The sequence below is a fragment of the Pteropus medius genome, unplaced genomic scaffold, assembly GCF_902729225.1.
Source record: "Pteropus medius unplaced genomic scaffold, Ma_sr-lr_union100, whole genome shotgun sequence".
NCBI lineage: Eukaryota > Metazoa > Chordata > Mammalia > Chiroptera > Pteropodidae > Pteropus > Pteropus medius.
Genome location: NW_024353517.1, coordinates 3,435,331 through 3,451,507, shown reverse-complemented (window position 1 = coordinate 3,451,507; position 16,177 = coordinate 3,435,331). Strand labels below are relative to the sequence as shown.

At 44.2% G+C, this 16,177-nt stretch overlaps 2 protein-coding genes across 2 annotated transcripts in view; both read left to right on the top strand.

The window, feature by feature from the left end:
- LIPH (lipase H) overlaps positions 1 to 1,564 on the top strand; it is a 32,883-nt gene extending 31,319 nt beyond the window's left edge. The window contains exon 10 of the mRNA XM_039850776.1: positions 925 to 1,564. Within this exon, the coding sequence (XP_039706710.1) occupies positions 925 to 1,012 (88 nt within the window). The 3' untranslated portion in view covers positions 1,013 to 1,564. The remainder of the gene's footprint in view (positions 1 to 924) is intronic.
- Positions 1,565 to 6,172: 4,608 nt separating this feature from the next.
- Positions 6,173 to 14,500, top strand: TMEM41A (transmembrane protein 41A). Its single transcript, XM_039850777.1, has 5 exons — positions 6,173 to 6,369; positions 7,928 to 8,081; positions 10,173 to 10,334; positions 10,872 to 11,010; positions 12,725 to 14,500. The coding sequence occupies exons 1-5, from the start codon at positions 6,251 to 6,253 to the stop codon at positions 12,943 to 12,945; spliced, it is 795 nt and encodes a 264-aa protein (XP_039706711.1). The 5' UTR covers positions 6,173 to 6,250; the 3' UTR covers positions 12,946 to 14,500.
- The last annotated feature ends 1,677 nt before the right edge of the window (positions 14,501 to 16,177 follow it).

Genomic DNA, 16,177 nt, shown 5'->3' with positions numbered 1-16,177 from the left:
TTGTAGGAAAGAAAGCCTTCATAATTTGGCAACCTGATAGAACAGAGACTAGTATTTAAAAAGATACAGAAAAATTGGACTATTTTATTACATCGACAAAGTATGAAAATACTGTATCAATGTTAAATTTGATAACTGCACTGAAAATATCTTGTTCTTCGGAAATACACATTGAAGTATTAAGGAGTAACTGACTTATTCTCAATTGGTTAAAAAAAAACCAACAGTGTGTGTGTGGTGGTGGGTGGGGTGGTGGTGGTGGGCGTTGACGTGCTCAACACACAATACCGGCCGCAGGCAGTATGGGTGGTGGTGGGTGTGTGTAGAGAGAGAGACAAAGAGGGGGGAAAAAGAAAGGCTGTGATGGTATGTATGTTTTGTTACTAATGCCACTCCAACATAGAGTCCTTCCATCCAGTCTGTGGACAGAGAGACAGGAAATGATGTGAGCAATAGTGCTTTGTGAATTCCTGTTTCATGAAGGTTTAGAGTACTCTAAAACATTTAATAGTACAATTCTTCTAAGAGGATAGTTATTACATCTTAAAACTGTAGAGATTTTTAATAATTTTTTCCTGATTATCAAAGGAATAGATGTTCATTTAATAAAATCTGGAAAGTTAAGAAAGTGTTAGAAAGCAGAGAAATATCACCCATAATATTATTCAGAGCCAATCACTGTTAATGTTTTGGGTTATTTCTTTCTAATCTTTTCTCTATTACTGTTTTTAAACCTAGTTGAAGTTATTTGGCAAATAAATTTTGCTTTTTTGTTGTTGACGTTGCTTTGCTTATTTACCGTAAGTATTTTCCTATAACATTCGAAATAACTGCTAAATAACTTTATATCCTAAGGATATGATACAATTTATTAGTATATTTTTGTTATTTTATTGACAAGAACATTTTGTCTTATTTTTACAGGCCCCAGCTGTGTCGGTATGATCTTATACTAATGGAAAACACTGAAACAGTCTTCCAACCTATTCTTTGCCCAAAGTCGCAGATGTAACTGTCGTCAGGACATGTGGGCACCAGCAATATCAAGAAAGCTATGACAGGCTTTTTTAAAGCTTCGCCTCACATTTTCCTCAAGGCACAAAAGTACGGAATAACCAGAGTTTTTTCCAGTAGTGTCCTATGGATGTCACATTGCAAAATGTCAAATGGCTTTGGATTCTAGAACACTCCTGTGAAGGGAGCCTCTAAGTAGGGCAAGTCAGAAATAGCCAGGCTCCCAGCAGCTCAGCGCCTTGTCTGACTATGTCCTAGGGCTTTGTTTGTTCTGTTCTGTGCTTCTGCTGCCTATCACTCAGGCAGTTCTGCCCATCACGGCAGGCGGACAAGCATCTTAAAGGGAAGGACTGGCTGGAGACCTCACTTTGGACTCAATTTCACAGTCCCTGTGCCAAATTCCTTCAGGTCTCCACATGAGAAGGGAATGGAGACTGACCTACCTCACAGGGCTGTTGTATGGGTCTGGGAGACAAGTCTGTGAAGGGTTCTTTGAAGTCCTATGGATGCCACATCTGTGAGTGGTTTCATAAATGTGAATATGCTTTTATTTATTTTGATATGCCTTATCTAATGTGCAATAAGAGAGCTTCTCCTTCTCAACACCAGCTTCTCTCTCTGACTGTTTGCTCTGGGAAGGCAAGAAAGCCATACCCCTGGTTTCCCACATTCTCTAAAGTGGGAAAAATGTTTATTTTTCATTATTAATATAATCCATGATTATTGAAGGAAATTTAGAAGCTGCATAGATGCAAAATGCATATATGCTATCCATAATCCCACCTGTTAGAGGTAATTATTTTAACCTTTTGGAATGATGCTAAATAACTTGTATGGCTAACATATAAATTCAAATCATAAACGGTTTGCTCTTAGAGCATTANTATGCCACTGACTTTGTATTTGCTTCCATTACTGCTTTTATTATGTCATACTATGTTTCCATGTCTGTACCCCTCTGAGACTGGGAGTGCCACCAGAACAGCTGCTGCTTGTCTTTGGTGCCCTAGCACCTAGCACAATGCCAGGCACAAAGCAGGTGCTCACTAAATGTCTGTTGAACACAATGGAGTGAACTCACCCTTAGGGCTTGAGGGTGTCATCACTACTCTGATTCAGACATCAACACACTTACTGAGTTATTTCTAAAACCCTAAACTTAGAACCTCTCACCCTCGGACCCTTGCCCCCATGCTTTCAATCCTGCAAAACCCCATCTTAGCCAAGGAAACTTTGGATGCTGGCAACAGAGACCCACTTGTACTAACCCAAGTTTTATTAAAGAGATTACTTGTGGAAACCCAGGAAGAGTCGGACCATTAGCAGGGACAGGAATGGGGGCAACTCCGAGCCTTCTGCAGCAAGAGTTCATGGGCCTCTTATTAACCTTAGTGCTTTGCCATGAGTTTCTGGCTCAGCTTGGTTCTCTCCACAGGGCAGCTATGGACAACTGGGGTTCTTGGGACCATTTGGTCCTCAGCCACTCATTCATTAGGTGGCCCAATTCTTCTTTTGGGAAGAAGAACCAGCCCTTGGATCTTCCTCTTGGGGAAGGTAGCCATCCTGTTCCAATCAGTTATGTGAAGTGGGGTGGAGAAACAAAATCACGTGGTCTTCAGAGCTATTCCCTTCAATCGCTCTGTGCAGAACTGATTAAGCCAGAAAAGGAGGTTGAGTGCTATGGTGAGTGCCTGGCTAATTCACTCTCACTGGAACCTCTTGCCTTTTCTTCTCTCCCACTTCCCTGAGCCATTGGCACTCACCTGCTTCCCAGTCCAGCATGGGTCCACTGTAGAACTTGCAGCTGTCCTTTGTCAGGCAGCCTGGGCATGTGCTGTAAATAAATGGCCTTGATGGAGGCTGGTACAGTGTGCAGGCAGTGCACCGGATGGTTAGAATTGGCTCCGCAGGTGCTGCGTTGAAGGCCAGAACTGGGGAGACTGAGATCAGAGTGGAGGTGGGTTGGGAGTGGGGAGCACAGTCCAGGGCTTCTTCCCCAAGCAGACAAAAAGGCGTAAGAACAGCAGTCTAGGGGGGTAAATTAGGGGCAGCAAGCAGAGGCTCGGGGAGTGAGCCTATAGGAAATTAGGTTTGCATCTCCCGAAAAGAGCTCTGTCAAAGGTCCATTACCACCTTGTGTTGCTGAATCTCATGACCTTCAGGTTTCCCTGCTGGATTTTTCCATGGGCTTTGACACTGAGCACTGGTTCTTTTCTAATAGCCTTTCTTGGTCTCTCGGGCCCTCTCCCCTAATTTCTCATCGGACATCCTTGGAATGAGCCATCTGGTTCTCTTTCACTGGTTACGCTATTTCCTAACCTGGCTTCTGATTTCAGTCTTCACTCTCACAAAGGTAGTGGAGGGTAAGAGACTAGATTCTGGTGTTTGCCTGGTATGTGAGCTCTGTTGATTTAACTCTTACTAAGCTTCCATTTCCTGGACTGTACAGTGGGGGCTGTTAAGAGGTTTGTTACATGGAATACATTCGTGCATGTAAACTCTGTGGGGTCTGGAGAGCTTAAGTACTCAATGTCAGCTGCTGCTACTTTCCTCCTTGTGATTTCCCTAGGAGACCATCCCCCCTCCCCTCACTTCAGCTCTCTCCTCTAGACAGATGACCTCCAAATGTGAATCTTTAGTCTGAGCTCCAAAATTTCACCTGCTTGTTGAGAGGTAGTACAAGCTGGTAGAGGAAAGAGCATGGGCTCAGGAAGGGCAGACAAGGGCTCGAGCCCTGTTCAGCACTCACAGCTGTGGACATGGCAAAGTGACCTCATCTGAACACCTGCTTATTTACTCATCCATAAGTGGGATAATGATACTTGCTTCCCTGGAGTGGAATAAGCTTTGCGATGTTCATTTCCTCCAAGGCACTTATGTTCTATATTTATTTCTCTCTCCACACTCTCCCCCAACCAAAGGTAAAGTAAAGCCCTTGAGAATAGGAGCCTTACTTTCTTATTCACTACTCTGCTCCATGGCCCAGCACACTCCTGGCACAGGCTCAATACCACTAATTTCTCATTCACTTTCCTCCTATATTCCTTTGACTTCTCGAAATCAACATATACCAAAACAAACAACTAGACATTTCCTCGCTAGATCTGACCAATTAACTTAACAAATATTTATTAAGTGCCAATCATTTGCCAAGCACAGGGCTAAGGGTTGGAACAGAGAAGTAATATATGAGACATTGCTCATTTATGGAAATGTTCACTGCCGAATGGGGAGACAGATAATGACACTGGAGCATAGTATTTGCAATAATAGTACTAGAGATACTCCAAAGGGAGGTCCGACCACAATAAAAGAACAACCTTTCTGACTTCAGGAGCTGGAGAAGGCTTCTCAGAGGAAGTGACAAATGCTCTGGGTGTTGATAAAAGCGCGGAAATTTTCCAGGCAGAGAAGATTGCCAGATGCAGGGAAGAGTGTTGTTAGAGGCATGAACTAACATGGTGCACGTTCGGTTGGAATGGAGGGTTCAAAAGAGAAAAACAATGGAGGGCTGAGACCATTTCTCTTTTTTTAAAAATAAAAATTTCAAGCATACAGAAGTAGAGAAAATGGTATAAAATCCACCTCCGTGTGCCCATAATCCACCTTCAACAATTATCTATTCAACAGACAATCTAGTTTTATTTATACCCCTTCCCTCTAAACTCTCAAATCTTAGATATTAAATCATTTCATTCACAAATAGTAAAGTATTTTAAAAGAGAAAGTGTATTGTCTTTTTCTTCTTACAAATGAGTCACAGTATATTCCAACACTGTAACTTGTTTGATTTTTATCCTAATCATCTATTGGGCGACTGCACTGTTATCAGGATATACAGACCTAACTCCTTCTTTTAGGAAGCTACTTAGAGTTCTACTCGTGAATATACCATGATTAATCTTGCTAGTCCCCAACTCATGGGCACTTAGGTTGTTCCCGATCTCTTAATATCAAAGCAAAGCTGAGAGAATACCCTTGAACATAGATCTTTGTCTACTTGTGGGCATATCTATAGGTTAAATTTCTGGACATGGAATTGCTAGGAGTTTATACATTTTGAATTCTGACAGGTGCTCCCTATTTGGCCCATGGAGTGCTTTGAATGATATGAGAAGGATGCTTTCTCTTTGTTGGTTAGACTTGTGACATTCTGGAGTCCTCTCTGTCCCTTCTCCATTTAATCAGTCCTTTATTCTACCAACTCAACTCCTCCCATCCTGTCCATCTTCCTCAGTTCATTCCTACTGCTGTGGCCCTGGCGCAGGCCTACACTCTTTCTCACCAGGTCAGTTGCAACTATCAACTCAGAATGTATTCTAATCATCTGCCAAAGCAAACATCCTAAAGCAGGAACTAAATCATTCTCCTGCTTAACTGTTACCTCTGCTGGTGTCTCACCATGTACGACATTTAAAAATCCAAGTCCTTAGCCTGCCTTTCAATGCTTTCCAGTTTTCCCCCAACTCCTTACTCATTTCTCATGCACTTTAGATTTCTCTGAACTCTGGTGCCTTACTTGGGCCCCCACGTTACACTCTCCTTTCTTTTATGGAAATCTTGCTCATCCTTTAAGGTAAACTCAAGCCCCACTTCCTCCATGAATCTACATAGTGTAGGACTAATTTTGGACCCAGGATATCTTTTGGGGGATGTTAGTTTTTCTGAGACTCGGAGCTCTCATCTGCTAAATAAAGACAAAAATACCAACCTTGCAGGATTGTTGTGAGGGTTAGGGATAATGGGCATATTAGGCAGGCATCAATAAAAGGTAATTCTGACAATTTCTGTGGTCACTATCACCGTCTCACCGCACTTGATCGGCACCTCTGGTTCTATGCTGGATGCATTTGCTTTGTGTTACAGCTGGTTGTGGACAAGACCGTCTAGACCAGCACATGGCAAGCTCGTTGTGGGCAGGGCTCGGGATTCGCCTCTGGATCTCCCAGCGCCTGGCAGAGAGCCTGCAAATAAGTGGAGGAAGAGATAGAGATAAACGTATTAAAAGATAGACGGAAGGAGGGCAGAGACAGGCAGATAGGGGCTGGAAAGAGAGGTTTCCGCGGGAATCTCGGCGCAGGGGCTCAGCCCGCGGAGCCCGGGCGGGGGCGGGGCCTGGGCCTGGGGGCGGGGCTTGGCGCAGGCCCCGCCTCGGTCCGTCCGCGAACGAGTTCCGCTGTACCCGTGGTCCCCGAGGCTGGCTCCAGGCTCCTCCGAGGAAAGTGCGGGCGCCGACATGCGCCCCCTGCTCGGCCTGCTCCTGGTTTTCGCTGGCTGCACCTTCGCACTGTACTTGCTGTCGACGCGACTGCCCCGCGGACCGAAACTGGGCTCCGCCGAGGGGACTGGAGGCAGGTGTGTGGCGGGTATGTTGGTTCGGGTCCGAGTAAGGAAGCCAGGTTCGAGGATGGGGTCTGGGAATTGGAAACTCGGGTTTCCAGATCAGGGGCGTCGGGGGCCGGGGTTTGTGGTTGAGTTCTAGGACTGGAGATCAGGGTCTGGTACCTGGGCCGCGTCTCCAGGGTCTCAGGCAGTCCCGGTGAGTGGGAGCCGGGGCGCCCCCTGGCTGGGACCTGCGCGTTGCCCGCTTCGTGGCCGCGCGGCGAGGGTCTTTGGGGTGGTGCTCTGCCGAGGAAGACGAGGCGCCTTACTCCGGGCGGGGCCTGTTCGCGCGCCTCTGTTGGCTCTGTGGCTTCGCCTGTCCGTATTCTTATCGCTTTCCCAGGCTCAGCCCTAACCCCCGTTTGCAGCCGACCCTCGCCCCTGTGTGGACCCGCAGCCTCTTCTTCCCAGCTGCCCTCAGCTTCCCTCCATCGACCTCCTCACCTGATCTCGCTTAGGTCTGCCCTTCGGACTTTAAGGCATTCGGTCTTCAGGAGAAACGTTGCGTGGACAACTTTAAATTATTCACAAATTAAGTATCGGATCCGCCCCTCTTCCTGGCTGTCTCTGCCTTTCTCCTTCTCATTACCGACTGGATGAGGCAGTGTTGCGTACTTGTTTATAAAGTTCATGGGAGTGTGCCTGGCACAGCATTGCGTTATCAAGGATTTTACTGATATTTGAATATCAGGACAATTGTTTTCAGTTATTGTATTCTTTTGCTATAGCTGAGAGGGCTTTGCTGTGGGTGCCGGTTTGCTAAGAGAACATTCTGATGAGAACTAGGAAGGTTTTCTCATAACTGATCATTGATGGATTCAAGAGTTGTTTAGATGACAGAGGCAAAATAGACTTTACACTGTAACCCTTGTACAGGATTCAGAGTGGACTGAGGACCAGATAAAGAGCAGAATGAAAAAGCAGTCTCTTTGAAAGAGTTGGTTTCAAGCCTGACATATTATTAAGAAGGTTATGTTTATAGTATGGGACAGATATACTTCCCTGGTGAATCTTAATTGGATTTTAATGTCTGATAAAACATTTTACCTAGTAACTCAGGAGCAGTATGAAGTTTGAATTGTCCTTGGCCTAAAGCGTGCGGTGGGGGTGCTCCTTCAAAGGAAGGCAATTTAGGACGTTTAGTACTCTCCTGGAAATTAATCCATTGCCTCTTAAGAATAGATCATAAAATCTGAGAGCTAAAAGGGACCTTAGTGATTACCTAACAATAACCTTCATTTTTCAGCTAAGATAATTGAGGCCTCGAGACTAGCCCAAGATCACACAACTGGAGAATAGCAGAGTTCAGATGCTAACCTAGGTCTCTTGTTTACAAACTAGGGCTCTCTGTCTGCTCTGCTGTATTGTATCAGGTCACCTATCATCAGGGGCTCCCATTATGTGTGTGTTCCAAAGCAGAGATGATGGGCACATTTATAAACCTGCTTTGGGAAGACAACACCACAAGCAACTTTCGTAGGTACTAGGTTGATCTGGACTCATGTTTCCCTCTGTTTTTCCAAATCTCTAGGTCACTGTGGTTCCCCTCTGACCTGGCTGAGCTGCGGGAGCTCTCTGAGATCCTTCGAGATTACCGAAAGGAGCACCAGGCCTATGTGTTCCTGCTCTTCTGCAGTGCCTACCTCTACAAACAGTGCTTTGCCATCCCTGGCTCCAGCTTCCTGGTCAGTACCCTGCCCTCCTTCTGTGCCTGTCAAGAAGCCACCTTCTGTCTTTGTAGAGAGGCCCTTAGGCCGCAAATCACACTGTCCAGAGGGCAGACTGCTGTTGACAGCTTCCCCTGTGACAAACGCTGTCCTAGTTACTTAACCTTCATGATCTTATTGAATTCTCCCAACAGGCTTATAATGTGGGCATTGTTATTCACATTTTACAGATAAGGCAACAAGTGGGGAGAAGTTAAGTAACCAGCCAAGGTGACAAGGCAAAGAGAGGTTAGGGCTGGGGTCTGAACCCATGTCCGCCTAGCTCCAGAGTCTGCCTTTCCTCTCAGGTATGCTGCTTTTGTTTTTAAGGCATTGAGAGCTCTGGAGCGCTGTCCTTGAAAGACACACACATGTACCCCAGACTAGGTCAAGTTTTCCTCCTCAGAGCTCCTATAATGTTTTGCATTTTGGTATAGTTTTTTATTTTTATTTTTTTAAATTTGTTTTCTTCACTAGTCTGTGAGTTCCTTGAGGGCAGGACCTGTTCCTTATTCTCAGCCTTTGTATTCCTTCGCCTGGCGCAGGTAGTGCCTTCATAAGTGTTTGATAAACAAATGCAAGTTGTTCATGGTGATGTTAAGCCTTCCAGCATCGGGAAGTTTCCCTCGTGTGCAGAGGAGACGTCATTCTGGTTTTCCACGCGGCCCCTCTGGAGCCAGTGTTTGACCTGGGCTTGTGCTCCTGCTGTTAAATGCTTCTCATCAGTTTTCATCTTAAGTTATACAAAGTAATCTGTGCTCTCTTTCCAGCAGGATTTTGAGCTGGTTTACATAAATGTATGTATATGTTAAGATGTGGGGTGGGTTTGAATCCCAGCTATGTAACCATAGGCAACTCACTTAACTTCTCCAACCCTGTTTCCTTGACTATAAAATGGGAATACTCCTATGTAACCCCCTGAGGTTGTTGCATGGGAGGCTTAAATGAAACAGAGAGTGTAGAGCGGCTGGCATGATGATGGTGCCTAGCACACAGTGGCCCTCAGCACTTGTTTGATTGATTGACAGAGCAAGAAACCCTGAAAGCTTACTCCTGTCCTGCTTCTCTCTCCTGCCCCAGCATTTTTTATCTATTCCAGTCTCAGCCTTGATCTGTGTAAGCATTCTTTTTGTTGTTAGAAACAGGAAGAAAAGCAAATGTGTTCATGCCAAGAGAGACAAGGGAGATGTGGGGTGCTCAAGGTCAGGGGCTGACTCTTTGGGGTTTCTCTGTACCTGCCTTCCCTCTTGAGCTGATCTCTCTTCATGGCAGAGAGCCAGCTGTCACCTGGGGGTGAATCCTGTCTCTGCCTAGTATGATCTTGGGCATGATACTTAATCTCTCACTCATAGAATGGGGTAAGGATAGTATAGGACACAAGATCATATTGAAGATTAAATAAGACATGTAGTTAAGCACTTAAGACATAGGAGGTGCTTAGCAGATCCTTACCTTCTCACTTTCAAGTTTCACTGTTACTTTCTCTGTTGGATCCCATGTTTGGCAGGGTGCCGTCTACCAGCTAACAACAGCATTTAGTAAGTATTGATTCCACTTTTTCATTTTTGTTAATCTAAGATTTTTTTGAGTGTCAGCTAGAGCTCTAGTCAATATTGGAACCCCTGGTATTAGCATACCACATAAATGTAATTCCAGCAGAAAGCAAAGAAACACGACATATAGTTTGTATGGTCTCACCGAGGGAAGATTCATGATTTGTATTCATTTAAAATAGTAAAAGTAACTTATGAGTTTCATTTCTGCCTCCTTGGAGCACCAATTTTTGCAGGACCTACCGCAGCCTATGTGGCTGGCTGGGTGTCGTATACCCGATTTTCCCATCTAATTCTCTCCTACCCTCTAAGGCGTTAATCCTCATCCTTGTTTTAAAGGTGAAGAGACCAATGCCAAAGTTGTTCTCAGCTCTTTCATTACTCTTCATTCACTTCTTTAAAATGGAAGTTGGGTTTTGACCAGGAGGTTGGAGGGGCCTATGAGTCTTGGGCTCCAGGGTGAAGTGACTGGTAGCTACCAGATGTTCTCATGGATGAAGATTGGTTTTATTTGCAGAATGTTTTAGCCGGTGCTTTGTTTGGGCCATGGCTCGGGCTTCTGCTGTGCTGTGTGTTGACCTCGGTAGGTGCCACGTGCTGCTACCTGCTCTCCAGGATATTTGGCAAACAGCTCGTGGTCTCCTACTTTCCTGATAAAGTGGCCGTGCTGCAGAGGAAGGTAAGGGGAGGGGTCACATCTGAGTGCTGGGCCCCCAGAGAGTCACTTCTTGTCCCTGAGCGGGGAGCGAGGGGCAGGGATTTCTCACAGTGCTCCTCTGCTGTGCTTCCGAGGTCCTAGGGGTTCTTTTGATGTCTCCAAGAGGCACAGACCTGGGATCAAATCTTAGCTCCCTCATTACCAGCTCTGTGACTTTGAGCAAGTTCCTGACTTCTCTGAGCCTCAGGTACCTCTGTTTTAAAAATGAGGAAAACAATCTCTACTTTGGAGGGTTGTTGGAAGATTCGAGACAGAATGTGTAAAGAATCTAGAACAGTGCCAGGCACCAACAGATTTTCAATACGTGGAGACTGTTACTTTTTTTTTTAAACTATCATTTATTGACCACATATTTTGTTCTGACTCCCTAAAATTTTATTTATTTATTTATTTATTTACTTACTTATTTACTTAATTACTTATTTATTTTTTACGCCTACAACACCCGGTCTTCCTAGGGACTTTGTTTCTTAATGACCTTCTCTTTTTTGGCTACAGGTGGAAGAGAACAGAAACAGCTTGTTTTTTTTCTTACTGTTTTTGAGGCTTTTCCCCATGACGCCTAACTGGTTTTTGAACCTGTCGGCCCCAATTCTGAACATCCCCATTGTGCAGTTCTTCTTCTCTGTTCTTATCGGTAAGAAGCTGGTGGAGTAAGTTTGAGGCTTCATAGTGGTCATGCTGGGGGACTGCCCTGGGTTAGCAGCCCCATGGGCAAATAAGTGCCTGCTTCTGAGAGCACAGGCTCCTGGAGAGCATCTTCAAGCCTTAATACCTAAAATCCTGATTTCAGATCTACTCAGGCTGGAACAAGAAACCCCATAAAAATATTTTCGGAAAAAATAGAATCGTTCATTGTACATATGTTTAGTGCCTGTTGTGTGCCAAGTATTGTGCTAGGCACTGGGATTAGAAGAGCAGTCTGTAAAGCACATGATTTGGCCCATAGTAAGTGCTTAGTAAATACTATCAGGAAAAGCAGGGTTGAAGTGAGGGTATGTGAGGAGAAGAAAGGGCAAAGGCAGAAGAAAGAAAACAGAACGAAGGACTTCCTTTTTGGCTTTGGCCTCCATTTTGATTAAGGTCCACCTAAGGAAGAAATGGTACCAGTGAAGTTCCTTCTTACCTTTTGACAATTGTGTGACCTTCAGCAAGCTACCCTCAGTAGGCCACTTGGCCAGACGAGGAACTGGGCCTGGAGCAGTGTTTCTCAAAGTATGGGCCTTGGAGGACACTTAACAGAATGTTAAACGTCTAACATCCTATAAAATCAGTGATTATTATTTTCCACACTGGAAGTAAACCATCCTTTTTAAGCTTTAAGGCAAGCATTGCCTCTTTTAAACCTTCTTTAGAGCATGGAGGGAAAGAATACGCAGGGCCTCTAACTCAAAGCAGATCTGTGGCTGAGCAGCTGCTATTAATAGGAGATTCTTGAGAGGAACTGAGATCTTAAACTGAAGTGAAATTTTGCACAGCTAACTCCGTTCATATCAGCTTTCAGACAAAGTGTCTTAGTACCTCAGCAACCTGTAATAACCTAGGTGGCACAAAACCTAGAAAGACCAGGGTTCCAGTCCCCCCTCTGACAAGCTGCGTGACCTTGATTGGTCTAAGATCTTGAGGCATTATCTACTGTAGAAGAGGAGTGGATTATCAGGGGGTCCCAAACTAATCAGAGTCTCGGAATGGGGAGGGAAAAGGCTCCTGGTGCTCCAGCAGATCCAGGTAACCAGAGCCTCGGGTAGAGCCGGAGGAAGTGTTTTTATCAGTTTCACCAGAAGATTATTACACCACCAGCCTTTATAGCCACCACCCAGACTTTTGGGATCCACTGAATTTGATGACCTCTTAGAAATGGTGTAGAACATGAAAAGTAGTATTTTTCCTAAGAAACTTGTTTGTTTTTATGTTATAACAACAAACTGTAAATCTCATAATGTTGGAGCTTCTCTACTTGGTTCTTGGGTGCTCAGAACCAAATTTGGGGCCCTTAAGGTTCACCTCTAGCAAATGAGTGAACCTTATGCATTTCTGTCCTAACTGTACTCCCTTATTTTATTCTTCTTCATTCATTTTGTTTTTCCTGTTAAAAAATTTTAAATCTTATTATAGTGTATATCTTTTTGTAACAAGTCCTTTTGTTGAATAAGGCAGGCAGGTATAAATGGGAAGTGAAGAAAGGAGGGGAGAAAGTGGAGAAGAAGGGAAAGGGATATATTTGGGGGTTAGGAGTTGGGAATAGAAACAAACCTGGAGTCACTGTTGTGAATTCCTGGTGACTTTTCTGAAAGGTTATTTTTCCTTTTCCTGCCCCCCAGTAACAGGCTCTTCCCCTTTTCTTCTTCCAGGTTTGATCCCCTACAACTTCATCTGTGTGCAGACAGGCTCCATCCTGTCAACCCTTACCTCTCTGGATGCTCTTTTCTCCTGGGAAACTGTCTTTAAGCTGTTGGCCATTGCTCTGGTGGCCTTAGTTCCTGGAACCCTCATTAAAAAATTTAGTCAGAAAGACCTGCATTTGAATGAAACAAGCAACGCCAATTATCTAAATAGTAGAAAGGACACGTGATCTGGAATTTTTGGTTGCTCTGTCTTTGGACTCTATTGCTTATTTGTGTAATGGGCGTGGTCCTCTACAGCCCCTCATTGTATTTTAATTACCCTCATCAGGTGATTTGGACACTTGTCTATGTGTAGTATTTGTTATAAAGGACACTGTACTCTAAAAGGTGAATCATATCAGGCTCTCAAATCAGCCGTGGTTTAGCAAGACAATGTGAAATGGATGGCTTCTTCAAAAAATCCTGTTCACATTTTGTTGAATAACAAAGAACTCAGGATAATGTTGTATTTGCCTCTTGCCAAGCCCTGAGCTGCCTCTAGAGACTGTCCTTGTTTAGAGTGCCTCTTTTGAAAGTGATAGGCTGTTGTGACAGGTGTTTTCCTATTAAGTCCCTGGCGTATGTTATTAGTGTAAATGATGACGTGTGAACCCACATCACTGACATCACTCTTCATCTGATTAGTCTCTTGAAGAGTGTTTTTTTTTGTACTTTTGCTGATGACCTACCTCTTCCACAACCAAGGGAAAGAAGCTGACAGACTGCTTAGAACCTCCACGTACAGCTCAATGCAGTGATTTCTGTGATGCTCTTTGTGTTCAGAGATGTTACTATATATGTTACATTTCCTCTTGGTTGCATGTCCTGACAAGCTGGTTGCAAACAGACTATTAAATATGAATAGAACAAACTCTGTATGTTATGGATATGTTCTGGAGAAATTCTTATCCATCTAGACAGAGAAGGGCCCTTGACGCACTTGAATCAAATGACCATCAGTATATTTTCTAATCCGTCCTTTATGTGTGAGAATCTCTTCCCCCGTCTTCCTGCTAGGATTCAATACCCTCAGGTATTAGCCAGTGTACCCTCTGTTTTTCAGTTTGTCATTTGCCAAGAATAACAGGAATAATTATATTTTATCTTTTAATTCAAAGAGGAAAACTTGGTTTGGGGTTTCTCTGTTGTGTTTTATATCAGTTATCTGTAGCCGTCATTGCTTCCTTTGCTGCAGTGTTGAATTGGCACAGACCTGGGTTGATGCTTCCAGGGACAGGAGGACCTGGCACCTTAACTGGCCAGCTCTGGGATCCTGTACCCATCATGTAGGAGTAGCTCATCATGTCCTTGGGCATGATCTGCTGGGTTTCGATCTGGCTTAGCCAAGAATCTTGCCAAAGCTTTAACCTCGGCCATGGGTTCTATGTGAATTCTTGGGAATATTCCTTTTTGGGAAGAATGAATTCCCAAGCATTGTTTTTTTTGGACATGGTATGATCCAAAAAGCACAATAAGGACTTAATTTTAAAGATGTGTTGCTTTAAAAGCTTGCTAACAAGAGGAGGTGAGGAGGAGGCCAACTGGACTTTGAAATCCTTGGCTCTTGGTGTTATGGAGTAGGGGTAAGTGGGGAGAAACAAGGAAGCTTTCCACACTATTTCACGTGTGCCCTCTATCAGGATCCTTAGATTGTTTCCCTCCCCTATGATCTTGCACCAATGTGCCTTATCAGTTGTGAGTTTAAAGGCAAAGCAATTTCCCTAATAAATGGATGTAAACGTTCTGTGTGGTATGTGTTTGTACATGTTGCTAACTTTTCGGTTTTCCTGAAAATCAGACAATCCAAAATGATTTTTTGCTGTCCACTCTCAGGTATCTTATTATTTTTTGGAAGCCAGGTTTTCATTTTCACCTTTTCCCTCTCTAAGCTCACTTTATAGTAGGGTTACTAATAACAGAGGAGTAGCTATAAGATGGGCAGCAGGAAAGCCATACAGAAGAAGCAGAGGGCCAGTCTAAGCTATGACAGAATATCAAGAAGAGACTATAACAAAAGAAAATGATGGTGGTCTCTTCCTTCTATGGATGTGTCTAATGAAAAGAGCCACAGAAACTGGCTTTCCCCATCACCTGTTTTTCCTGGCTACAGGAAACCCAGTCACTTAAATTCTTCCTTTCCCTAAAGTTCTGACAAATGTGAAGGCAGCTCTCAGGACATAACCAGTAACTTTAGGAAAAGACAGGACCAGAAAACAGTGAAGTACACTTTTTAATTCCATGCATCAGTTTGCTTTGATAGTCGCTTTTGTTCCCGAAGGAAGCCGGCATCAGAAACCAACACAGGGAGCAGGGGAACTAATAATATTGGAGACCACAGGGGAGGCAGATGAGGGAGTTCATTTTGAGACTCTACCACAAAAAGAAGTTAATTTGCTCCAAATTGATAGGAAACTCAAATTACTGTAATAAAGAATCGAAGCGAGTTTTCCCATTTCTAGTCTGAGAAGTGGTCACTCTGGAGGTGAGAGCTACCCGGGTGACATGGTCAATAAGGATGTCTTCCTAATAGCGTGCACATTCTGGCTAGCATCCCCTCTGGCCTGCAACCATCAGAGGCCCCTGTCTGCCTGGTCACTGTGCAGCAGCCTGGAGCCAGGAGCCAGTGTTCTCGAGTGCTATGAAGTGGCTCTGGAGAGTAGGCCTATAATTCTGCCAGAACTTTCCTTACTGTGGCCTTGCCATCTATTTGGGACTTGGCTCTATGTGAAATCCTGCCATCATGCTCTGGTCATGTGACAACAAAAGCCTTAATCCAACTCCTTTGGAGATAATACTATTTCTCAGCAGTGATTTCACAGTTCCCATCTTCTGCCACCTGTTCCTGAGAAGTGTTCCAGTTCCACAAGGGTCCTCTACTTGGCAGCCTAGTTCGTTCCAGTCTGAATAGGTGCTTGCAGTACTAACTGTAACATGTAAACAAGCAGGCTAATGTGATTACTTGCTACAGTCTGTGAGGTTGGTATAACATCGGTGGTATGAGTATACGAGGACATTTATTCAGTGAAATCAGCAAAGAAATCTTGCTGCCTGGAAAGGCACTACTATTCATATTGACAGTACCAGTCAAAGTCTTGAAAAGAATGTCACATTGTTTTGGTAGATTAGTCTCACAGTTTAAGGAAAAAGCAAGTAACTGAGACTTAACATACTACATTTCTCTATAGAAGGTGAGGGAGGAACATGCTCACTTAACACAACGAAATGATGTAAATAAGACATTTGTCAGTGACTGGAGATTATTCAATTGGATTATAGTCTAAGGGCAGTGGGTGGGGGGAAGTGACTTTTTTCCTGCCAGGGGTGCTGCCCCGAGAGTCATAGGTTGGAATCCATAAGGAGAAGAATGATCCTGTCATTCTCCTGTCAGGGCTAACTCAAGATCTCGAAACACCCTTAGGA